Source organism: Carcharhinus amblyrhynchos, chromosome 8 (assembly GCF_965287045.1).
Source record: "Carcharhinus amblyrhynchos chromosome 8, sCarAmb.v2.hapA, whole genome shotgun sequence".
NCBI classification, from domain to species: domain Eukaryota; kingdom Metazoa; phylum Chordata; class Chondrichthyes; order Carcharhiniformes; family Carcharhinidae; genus Carcharhinus; species Carcharhinus amblyrhynchos.
This window is the reverse complement of record NC_137331.1, coordinates 118339952-118352066: the sequence shown is the minus strand read 5'-3', so window position 1 is coordinate 118352066 and position 12115 is coordinate 118339952. Positions and strand designations below refer to the sequence as shown.

Here is a 12115-nt window from a genome sequence, read left to right as displayed (position 1 = left end):
TCCCCCCTCTCTCCAGCAGAAGCTGAGTGTGTCTCCCTCTCTCCAGCAGAAGCTGAGTGTGTGTCCCCCCCCTCTCCAGCAGAAGCTGAGTGTGTCTCCCCCTCTCTCCAGCAGAAGCTGAGTGTGTCTCCCCCTCTCTCCAGCAGAAGCTGAGTGTGTGTCCCCCTCTCTCCAGCAGAAGCTGAGTGTGTGTCCCCCCCTCTCCAGCAGAAGCTGAGTGTGTCTCCCCCCCTCTCCAGCAGAAGCTGAGTGTGTCTCCCCCCCTCTCCAGCAGAAGCTGAGTGTGTGTCCCCCCCTCTCCAGCAGAAGCTGAGTGTGTCTCCCCCTCTCTCCAGCAGAAGCTGAGTGTGTCCCCCCCTCTCCAGCAGAAGCTGAGTGTCTCCCCCCCTCTCCAGCAGAAGCTGAGTGTCTCCCCCCCTCTCCAGCAGAAGCTGAGTGTCTCCCCCCCTCTCCAGCAGAAGCTGAGTGTGTGTCCCCCCCTCTCCAGCAGAAGCTGAGTGTGTCCTCCCCCCTCTCCAGCAGAAGCTGAGTGTGTCTCCCCCTCTCTCCAGCAGAAGCTGAGTGTGTGTCCCCCCCTCTCCAGCAGAAGCTGAGTGTGTCTCCCCCTCTCTCCAGCAGAAGCTGAGTGTGTGTCCCCCCCTCTCCAGCAGAAGCTGAGTGTGTGTCCCCCCCCTCCAGCAGAAGCTGAGTGTGTCTCCCCCCTCTCCAGCAGAAGCTGAGTGTGTGTCCCCCTCTCTCCAGCAGAAGCTGAGTGTGTGTCCCCCCTCTCTCCAGCAGAAGCTGAGTGTGTCCCCCTCTCTCCAGCAGTTCCTCAATGCAGTCCACAGTTGAGGGGAGTTGGGCTGCTCTGACATGGAGTTGGTTCTCCCTCACTGCCTGCTCTTCGTTCTCCTCTGCCAGGGGCTGGGAGACAGGAACATTTACTGGGATTACTCGGAGGAGCAGCACCAACTGCCCCACCCTTTGCTCTACTTCAACTCCCGGGATGTGAAGATCCTGCGGCAGAAGTCCCACACCAGCCACTCGGCCATCACCCGGGCTATCAGGAGTGCCGTGAGGACGATGCTGGGCAAATCTGCCTTCTACCTGCCCCCCAGCGACCACCTCAGCTTCTCCTCCAAGTGGAACGAGGTCTACGGCAACAACTTGGGGGTGCTGAGCCTTTACTGCCTGCTCTTCCCCGAGGATCGGGCAGCTTTGGACTTCGCCTTGGACTACCTGGACAGGATGGCCAGGTACCCGCGTTGGCAGGTGCGGGCGGCACCCAACGACGAGGTGCCCGTGGCCCACTCTTTGACCGGCTTTGTGACTGCCTACGACTTCCTCTACCCATTCCTGGACGCGCCCAGGAGACAGGGCTACCTGGAGAAGATCCACAGCGTCACCAAGGAACTCTACGAGTTTTCCAAGTACCGGGCCTGGGGCAAGCATTACCTTCACAATCACCAGGCCACCAACACCCTGGCTGTATTGATGGGTGCCCTGGTGCTATCTCCTCACCAGCCCCAGACGGCCCTGCTCTGTAAACAGATCGCCATCGACATAATGGAGAAGACCATCTTCCTGCTTGACCACGTCGTGGACGGCTCCTTGGACGAAGGGGTGGCTTATGGCAGCTACACGTCCAAATCCATCACCCAGTATGTCTTCCTGGCGCTACGGCACTTCCACCTGAACCACACCGGCAGCCCGTGGTTGAAGCAGCACTTCTGGTTTTACTATGCCACCCTGCTGCCCGGGTTCCAGAGGAGCGTGGGCATCGCTGACTCCAACTACAACTGGTTCTATGGGCCGGAGAGCCAGCTAGTTTTCCTGGATAGGTGAGTGATAACTCTCTCCCCTCCCTCCCCGATTGGGTCTTACCGTAAAACAAAGAACAGTACAGCACAGGAACAGGCCCTTCGCCCTTCAAGCCTGTGCTGATCATGATGCCTGTCTTAACTAGAACTGTATGCACTTCCATTCCCATCCTATCCATGTATTTGTCTAGCTGCCCCTTAAGTGCCGCTATCGTACCTGCTCCCATCGCCTCCCCGGGCATTGCGTTCCAGACATTCACCACCTTCTGTGTAAAAAAAAAACTTGCCTCGCACATCTCCTCTAAACTTTTCCCCACCCACCTTAAACTTATGTCCCCTAGTACTTGACTTTTCTACCCTAGGAAAGAGCATCTGACTATCCACTCTGTCCCATGCCACTCATAATCTTGTAAACCTCCATCTGGTCGCTCCTCAACCTTCCAGTGAGAACAAACCGAGTTTATCCAACCTCTCCTCGTAGCTAACACCCTCCAGACCAGGCAACATCCTGGTAAATCTCTCCAAAGCCTCCGGTCATGTGGCGACCAGCGTGACCTGCAAGGACTCCAGTTCAAAGTATTAATGCATAACTAGTTGCTGAGTCTGGTCTGGGGTGTGTCTGTGTGTGTGAGGGGTGGGGATTCAATTGAAAATGAGATTGATGGATGTTTTGTTTGTGAATAGTATTAAAGATTACAGAGCCAAGGCAGCGAGATGGAATAGGATCCAAATCAGCCACGATAGCTTGAATGGCCTATACTGGCTCTCATTTCTATTTTCACCTTCACCCTTCTGATCCCTGTCCGATACCACAATCACCCATCTCCCCATTTGTTCCCACGGAATGCTGAAACCATGGAAATACAACAGTGTTCCTAATGACAATCACTGTATGAAGAATGGTCTGGGATCTCCTATTTAATTAACGCCATTGAATCCATTAGGGCAACAATAGTCCGATTCCAGCCTTGGGTGACTGTCTGTCTGTGTGGAGTTTGCACATTCTCCCCATGTCTGCGTAGGGTTCCTCCGGGTGTTCCGCTTTCCTCGCACGTTCCAAAGATGTGCGGGTTAGGTGGATTGGCTATGCAAAATTGTCCTTTAGTGTCCAAAGATGTGTTGGTTAGATGGGATTAGCCGTGGTAAATGTGAAGGGTTACAAGATAGGGTGAGGGAGAAAGGGCCTGGGTAAGATACTCTGTCAGAGAGTCAGTGCAGACTCGATGGGCCAAATAGCCTCTTCTGCACTGTAGAGATTTCATGATTTTAATAAAGTTTGTTGGGTATACATCACTGTGAAAGGTAACAATTATTAGTTGAGTGGTTGGAACCTAATTGGATTGAAAATAAAATTGAGTGTGTTGCACATTAGGGGGGTGTGCTGTGGTGATGGGATGTGTTGAGGTGTAGGATGTTATTGAGTGCTCATTCACAAGGGCTGGAAGGAGGAAATGTATATTAAAATTCCAGTTTAATTCAACAGGGATCACCAGGATAATTAGGGTTCAATAGATCAGCAAATCGTCTTAACTACCTGAATAAAGCAGTTAGTAAAGTAAAAGTAATGTTTATTTATTAGTCACAAGTAAGGCTTACATTAACACTGCAATGAAGTTACTGTGAAATTTCCCCAGTTGCCACACCTGTTTTGGTCAAAGCACCTAACCAGCATGTATTTCAGACTGTGGGAGGAAACTGGAGCACCTGGAGGAAACCCACGCAGACACGGGGAGAATGTACAGACTCCACACAATCAGTGATCCAAGCTGGGAATCAAACCCAGGTTCCTGGCACTGTGAAGCAGCAGTGTTAACCACTGTGCCACTCATAAGGAGAGATGATGTGGGATGTGATGTGTGAGTTGAACATGAGTTAGAAGTATCAGTGTGCTCTCCTCTAATCCTATTTAACTTGTATCTTTCCATTTCTGTCTCCTCCATCACCCTATCCCTCCATATCTCCTTCCAGCTCCCACTTAGCCCCACGTTTGCCCAGCAAGATCGGGGTATGTGAGGCTCAGATGCCCCACTCAATTTTTGATTCCATTGCAGATAATATGTTATAGAATCTTGAATCATACAATGCAGAAGAGGCCCTTCGGCCCATCGAGTCAGCACATGAGAAACACCTGAATTCCCACCTCATCCCGCCTGCCAGCACTTGGTCCAGAGCCCTGAATGTTATGATGTGCCAAGTGCTGATCCAGATACTTTTAAAAAGATGTGAGGCAACCCACCTCTATCACCCTCCCTGGCAGTGTATTCCAGACCATCACCACCCTCTGGGTAAAAAAATAAGCTTTTCCTCACATCCCCCCCCAGATCCCCTGCCCTTAGCCTTGAGCCGATGCCTCCCAATAACTGACCCTTCAGCTAAGGGAACAGCTGCTCCTTCTCCATTCTGTCCATGTCCCTCATAATCTTGTACACCTTGATCAGGTCACACCTCAGTCTTCTCTGCTCCAGTGAAAACAAGTAAGAAGCCTCACAACACTAGATTAAAGTCCAACAGGTTTATTTGGTAGTAAACACCACTAGCTTTCAGAGTGCTGCTCCTTCGTCAGGTGAGTGGGGAGTTCTGATTACAAACAGGGCATATGAAGGCACACACAGTTTACAGAATACTGATTACAATGCGAGTCTTTAAACCTAATCAAGTCTTAAAGGTGCAGACAATGTGAGTGGAGATAGCATTAAGCGTAGGTTAAAGAGATGTGTATTGTTTCCAGACAATATGGAGGTCTCCAGACAATACACATCACTTTAACCTATGCCTAATGCTATCTCCACTCACATTGTCTGCACCTTTAAGACTTGTTTAGGTGTTGGACTTTAACCTCGTGTTGTGAGACTTCTTACTGTGTTTATCCCAGTCCAACTCCAGCAGCTCCACACCAATGAAAACAACCCAAGCCTATCCAACCTCTCTTCATAGCTTGAACATTCCATCCCAGGCAGCATCCTGGTGAATCCCCTCTGCACCCCCTCCAATGCAATCACATCCTTCCGATAAGGTAGCGACCAGATGCCAGTAGGATGCAATTTTAAGTGGGTTTTAACTGAGGAATGAGCCTCATTGTCAACTCATTTCTCAGTTAAACCCCACTTGAAGTTGCATGAGGGAGGAATCAGGGCTTCCCTGCTTTCCTCTAGTCCAATCCCCTTCCACTGTCACATACACACCACAGGTACAAAGATCGATTTCTAATTACAGTTTCTGCATTGTGATGACCTGGTTTTTGTAGCATAGTGAATAAGATGAAAAATGGGGTTTGTGAAAGAGAGAATTACACCATGTACCATCATAGAATCCCTACTGTGCAGCAGGAGGCCATTCAGCCCATTGAATCTGCAACCGACAGCAATCCCACCCAGGCCCTATTCTCGTGACTCCACATAGTGCCTCTAACCTACGCATTCCGGGACACTGAGGGAGGATTTAGCAAGGCCAATCAACCTAACCTGCACATCTTTCGGGCTGTGCGAGGAAACCGGAGCACCCGGAGGAAACCCACGCAGACACGGGGAGAACACGCAGACTCCACACAGACAGTGATCCAATCCATGTATCAAACCCAGGTCCCTGGCATTGTGAGGCAGCAGTGCTAAGCACTGCTGTAGAAAGTGAGTGAATTGCAGTGTCAAAATGATTCTATAGAATGCTTCTGGGGTGTATAAGAATTGCTGGATACTTAGCAAATTTACCAAAATCTGAAGTTAAACATGTTATGAGTCTGATTACCCCCTCTTTCAAACCTTCAAAGTGTAGCTGCATCAGGTTAGCACCCTGATTATCAGCTGGGGTCTGATTAGCTACCGAATGCCAAGAATATCTTGCATTTGTGTAGCGCCGTTCGTGATCTGAAGTGCATTAACGGTGAATAAAATGCTTTTGAAGGTATTGCTGTTGTAACGTAGAGAGCACAACAGATGATTGGCATGTAGCGAGTTCCCTCATACATTAATGAGACAGTGACCCAGGATCAGTTGTTTTTTGACTAAAGGATCAGCGTAAGTCAGGACACAGCACGGCGACACGATGGTTAGCACTGCTGCCTCACAGGGCCAGGGACCTGGGTTTGATTTCTGCCTTGGGTCACTGTCTGTGTGGAGTGTGCGCATTCTCCCCATGTCTGCGTGGGTTTCCTCCGGATGCTCCGGTTTACTCCCACAGTCCAAAAGATTAGGTGGATTGGCCATGTTTAATCGCCTCTTGGTGTCAGGGGGATTACGGGGATAGGGCATGAGTGAGATTGTCGTTGGTGAAGACTTGATGGGCTGAATGGCCTCCTACTGCACAGTGAGGATTCTAAGGGCATCGGGGAGTGTTGCCTTGCTCTGTTTTGTGGCTGTGCTGTGGGATGTCCCATTTTCACCGGGGAATAGGAGACTGAGCCTCAGTTTTAAAATCTTATTCAGAAGGTGCTCCCTGTGACTGAGCACAAAATCCAGCTGCATTGACAAAGCTGAGGGAATGCTGCACAATGTCTCGGGTGTGAGATTTGAACCCTTGACCCTCTGACTCAGAGATGAGTGCTATACTGAAACATTCTGCCACCTGGCAATGGGCATTTTTGTCACCAATCTGTGATCGATAATGCCTGTGACAGCACACCTCCCAAAAATCAGCTATTGGGTTTAAATAAACTGTAAGCTCTTCTTTTAATGAAAATCTAATATTGGCAGGACAGGTAGAGAGAGCAGTTAATCAGAGCACGTGGTGGGCAGCACGGTGGCACAGTGGTTAGCACTGCTACCTCACAGCGTCAGGAACTAGGTTCAATTCCCGGCTTGGGTCATTGTCTGTGTGGAGTTTGCACGTTCTCCCCATGTCTGCGTGGGCTTCCTCCAGGTACTCCGGTTTCCTCCCTCATTCTGAAAGACGTGTTGGTTAGGCGCATTGACCCGAAGAGGTGCCGGAATGTGACCACTAGGGGAATTTCGCAGTAACTCCATTGCAGTGTTAATGTAAGCCTAACTTGTGACTAATTTACATTTACATTAATAAAGCAGAGGGATATTGTCAGACCTGCTGAGACTTTCCAGCATCTTATGCCGTTGTTTTCAGATTCCAGCACCCGCGGTATTTTGCTTTTATTTCAGACAGTATCCGGGGTTTTCTCAACAGGGGCTTGGAGTATAAGAGTAAAGAGGTTACGCTGAACTTGTACACAACACTAGTTAGACCTCAGCTGGAATATTGTGCACAGTTCTAGGCGCCACTATGGGAAAGATATGAATGCTTTGGAGAGAGTGCAGAAGATGTGTACAAGAATGGTTCCAGGGATGAGAAACTTCAGTTGTAAGGACAGGTTGGAGAGATTTGGACTGTTCCCCTTGGAGAGAAGAAGGCTGAGAGGAGATTTGTTCAAAATCATGAAGGGGCTGGACAGAGCAGACCGAGAGAAACTGTTCCCACTTGTAAAAGGATCAAGAATGCGAGGGTACAGATTGAAAGTGATTTGCAGAAGAATCAAAAAGATGTGAGGAATTTTTTTTTCGCAGTGAGTGGTTGGGTCTGGAATGCACTGTCTGGAAGTGTTACAGAGGCACTTCAAAGGGCAGTAAGTGTTTTAGCAGGCACTGACCTTGGGAATCCCCTCCCTATACCCCTCCATGTCGCTTTTCCTTTTAACGATGCTCCTTCAATCCTATCCCATTTTCTAATATCACCACCACTGTTCCTAATATCTCTTTATTTTGTCTGTTCACATTCCTATGATGTGCCTGGAGATGTTTTTACACACAGTAAAGGCGCTATTTGAGAATAGGGAAAGGATGTTTTGCTGCAATTGTATCGGGTGTTGGTGAGGCCACACCTGGAGTATTGTGTGCAGTTTTGGTCTCCTTATCTGAGGAAGGATATCCTTGCTATAGAGGGAGTACAGTGAAAGTTTACCAGGCTGATTCCTGGGATGGCAGGTCTGTTGTATGAGGAGAGGCTAAGTCGGTTAGGATTATATTCACTGGAGTTTGTAAGAATGAGAGGGGATCTCATAGAAACTTATAAAATTTTAACAGGGTTAGACATGATAGATTCAGAAAGAATGTTCCCAATGGTGGGGGAGCTCAAAACTAGGGGCCATAGTTTGAGGATAAGGCGGTAAACCTTTTAGAACTGAGGTGAGGAGAAATTTCTTTATCCACAGGGTGGTGAATGTGTGGAATTCGCTACAACAGAACATAGTTGAGGCCAAAACATTCAAGGAGAAATTAGATACAGCTCTTGGGGCTAATTAGATATAGATATATATCTATAATTAGATACAGCTCTTGGGGCTAAAGGGATCAAATGATATGCAGGGGAAGGTGGAATCAGGATATTGAATTTGATGATCAGACATGGGGCTGATGAATGGGGGTTTAGAGGGAATTTGAGGAAAACCCCTTTTACCCAGAGGGTGGTGATGGTCTGGAATGTGCTCCCTGGGAGGATGGTGGAGGTGGGTTGCCTCACATCCTTTAAAAAGTACCTGGATGAGTAGTTGGCACATCATAACATCCAAGGCTATGGGCCAAGTGCTGGCAGGTGGGATTAGGTGGGCAGGTCAGGAACTTTCATGTGTCGATGCAAACTCGATGGGTGAAGGGCCTCTTCTGCACTGTAGTATTCTGTGGAAATGAATGGCCTACTCCTGCTTCTACTTTCTACGTTTCTATATAAATGCAGCTGGTGTTGGATAGTTGCGTCCTTACGTGGTTGAACACACTGGGCATTATGCGCTAATTTTTAAAAAATGCTATCATTAAAGATGTAAATGGAAGTGAGGGAATATGTGTGAGAAAATCTCATTGATAATGAAGTTTTAGTAGCTGGGTTATTCACATCAGGCAGTAAAGTACAGAGGCACATCAGGCACTAAAATACACCAAGTACAGAGGAGATGTTAGGGGTAAGTTTTTCACTCAGAGGGTGGTGAGTGAGTGGAATCGGCTGCCGTCGTTGGTGGTGGAGGCGAACTTGCTGGGGTCTTCCTGGATGAGTATATGGGATCTAATGGGATTGGGGGTTACAGATAGTTCTATGGCTTGGTAGGTATAGATGTGATCGGTGCAACTTGTGGGCCGAAGGGCCTGTTTGTGCTGTAGTGTTCTATGTTCTACATCAGAATGGAAGGTATGTGCACGATGTTGATTTTCAGCTGTTTCATGGTCAATGTATTTGAGACACTTTCTTTGATCTTACTGCATTGTCCAATGTTCTGCAGCCTGGTTACTAATCAAGCACAGACCACCGTAGTGGTGTCTCAAACCTGTATGTGTGAGCCCAATTCGAGTGATCTCTTTTCACTGTGGAGAACGTTCATTTGTCACACAGGTACTTGTTGTATTGGGGGGAATGAGGAGAATATGAATGCCTGAAGCAAGTCACATTCCGTTCAAAACATCTCTCTTCCATCAAGAAAAAGATACAAAAGTCTGAGGTCACGTACCAACCGACTCAAGAACAGCTTCTTCCCTGCTGCTGTCAGGCTTTTGAATGGACCTACCTCGCACTAAGTTGATCTTTCTCTAAACCCTAGCTACGACTCTAACACTACATTCTGCACTCTCTCCTTTCCTTCTCCATGAACGGTATGCTTTGTATTATGCGCAAGAAACAATATTTTTCACTGAATACTGGTACAAGTGACAATAATAAATCAAATCAAATCAAATTTTGGCAACAAGAGAGTCTCCGGAGGGCCAGAAAAGAATTCATAAATGTAGCTGTATTGATTACACCTCACTGATATTAGTCAAAGGTTTCTGTCCAATTATCTGAGCGCAATTTCTCCTGAGTGTGATTTTATGATTTATTTGTGGGTAGTACAGTGGTTAGCACTGCTGCCTCACAGCAGCAGGGACTCAGGCTTGATTCCAGCCTCAGGTCACTGTCTGTGTGGAGTTTCGCATTCTCCAAATGTCTGTGTGTGTTTCCTCCAGGTGCTCTGGTTTCCTTCCACAGTCTGAAAGACTTGCTGGTTAGGTGCATTGGCCGTGCTAAATTCTCCCTCATGTACCCGAACAGGCGCTGGAGTGTGGCATCTAGGAGATTTTCATAGCAACTTCATTGCAGTGTTAACGTGAGCCTACTCCTGACACTTATAAATCAACTTAAAGGTAAATCATAGAATCATACAGTGCCGAGGGAGGCCATTCGGCCCATCGAGTCTGCACTGACCGCAATCCCACCCAGGCCCTATTCCCATAACCCATACATTTACCCTGCTGACCACCCCACCCCGACACTGAGGGGCAATTTTGCATGGCCAATGCACCTAAGCAGCACGCCTTTCGGACTGTGGGAGGAAACCCATGCAGACACGGGGAGAACATGCAGATTCTGCCCAGTCACCCAAGCGGGAATTGAACCCAGGTCCCTGGCACTGTGAGACAGCGGTGTTAACCACTGTGCCATCGTGCCGTCCTGGTGCTCAAAATCATGAGGGTTCTGGGGAGATCAGCCAGGGGAGAAACTGTTCCCGCTCGTGAAATGATCGAGAATGAAAAGGCAGAGATTGAAAGGGTTTGGCGACAGAAACAATGACAACATGTGGAGACTCTTTCTCACGCAGAGAATAATTAGTGTCAGGAGTGCGCTGCCTGAGAGAGTGCGGCGGAGGAAGAGACAGTGAAGAGGGAACTGGATTTTTCTCCAGGGAGTAACAATGGGCAGGGTTATGAGAGGGTGGGGGGCAGGCAGTGGGGGCAGGGGGTGGGTGGGGGAATTGGAGGAGGCAGGGGAGTGACACTCGGTGAATCGCTCCCTCAGAGTGCCAGCACAGAAATTAGAGCCTGAATGGCCTCCTCCTGTGCTGTAAACGTTCTGTGGTTCTGTGTTTGGACGCAGTACTGTGCGATCTTTTCCGTGACGAGGCTGGAGAAGCTGGGATTGCTCCCTTAGAGCCAGGAAAATTAGGGGCTGTTAAGGAAGTTAAGGAATTTTGACCGAGGCGCTGTTTTTTTTTTGATGGGATAAGGAGAGAATCTTTCCACTGACAGGAGACTCAGTAACTAGGGGACACAAATATAGAATCATAGAATCCTACAGCGCAGAAGGAGGCCATTCGGCCCATTGAATCTGCACTGACCACAATCCCACCCAGGTCCTATCCCCATAACCCAATGCATTTATCCTAACTCGTCCCGCTGACACTAAGGGGAAATTTAGCACAGCCAACCCACCTAACCTGTGCATCTTTGGCGTGTGGGAGGAAACCAGAGCACCCGGAGGAAACCCACACAGACACGGGGAGACTTAAGGTGAAATTCGGAGAAGATCTGGAAATGGATTGAAATGTTTTATTTTTGACACAGCAAGTTGTTGTGATCTGGAAGCCAGCGGCTGAAGCAGTGCTGGGAACAAGAGCTGGCACAAAGCCATTGAGACCCACATTGTCATTCAAAGGGGTCATGGCAGAGTTTCTACATCAGCTTCCTGCACTGTCCCCAGTGGCCTCAATTCGCAGAGAACCCAGTAATTGATTGAGCTGCTGGAAGCAGATGCAAGAATGCCTCTCGAAAGAGAAGAGCGCCAGGGGCTAAGTCCAAAGATGTGCGGGTTAGGTGGATTGGCCATGCTAAATTGTCCCTTAGTGTCTAGGAGGATTAACAGGGTAAATACGTGGGGATAGGTCTGGGTGGGATTGTTGTCGGTACAGACTGGATGGACTGAATAGCCTCCTTCTGCACTGTAGGGATTCTATGATTTCCGAGAGACTGGATAGGGATTAATTTAAATTGACCTTCCCAGAACGAGGGGTCATAGTTTGAGCACATAGGTAAACCTTTCATTATATATTTGTTTTTAATTAGTGTCCCAAGTAGGTTTACATTAACACCGCAAAGAAGTTACTGTGACAATCCCCGAGTTGTCACACCCTGGCGCCTGTTTGGGTATAGTGAGGGAGAATTTAGCATGGCTAATGCACCCTAATCAATATGTCTTCAGGACTGTGGGAGGAAACCGGATCACCCAGAGGAAACCCACAGAGACACGGGGAGAATGTGCAGACTCTGCACAGACAGTGACCCAAGCAGGGAATCGAACCCGGGTCCCTGGCGCTGTGAGGCAGCAGTGCTAACCACTGTGCCACCATGCCACCCCCAGCTAACTGCTGTGCTGCCTGGAGCCTTCCTTGGACTTTACCATTTATAAAAGGAATAAATTAAGGGAAAGGATTGAAACACCCACTATCTCATTACTTAATACCTTGCCTCCTCCCTATCTCTATGACCTCCTGTCACCCTGCAAACCTCTCTCTGCTCTCTGCCTTCTCCAGTTTTGGCCTCGTGTCCAACCGCATTTCACTATTCTGCCATTGTGACTGTGCT

General features: G+C 48.6%; 1 protein-coding gene across 1 annotated transcript in view; it reads left to right on the top strand.

Moving 5' to 3' along the window:
- Positions 1 to 767: 767 nt before the first annotated feature.
- dselb (dermatan sulfate epimerase like b) overlaps positions 768 to 12115 on the top strand; it is a 30841-nt gene continuing 19493 nt past the window's right edge. The window contains exon 1 of the mRNA XM_080194707.1: positions 768 to 1820. Coding sequence (XP_080050833.1) covers positions 853 to 1820 — 968 coding nt within the window. The 5' untranslated portion in view covers positions 768 to 852. The remainder of the gene's footprint in view (positions 1821 to 12115) is intronic.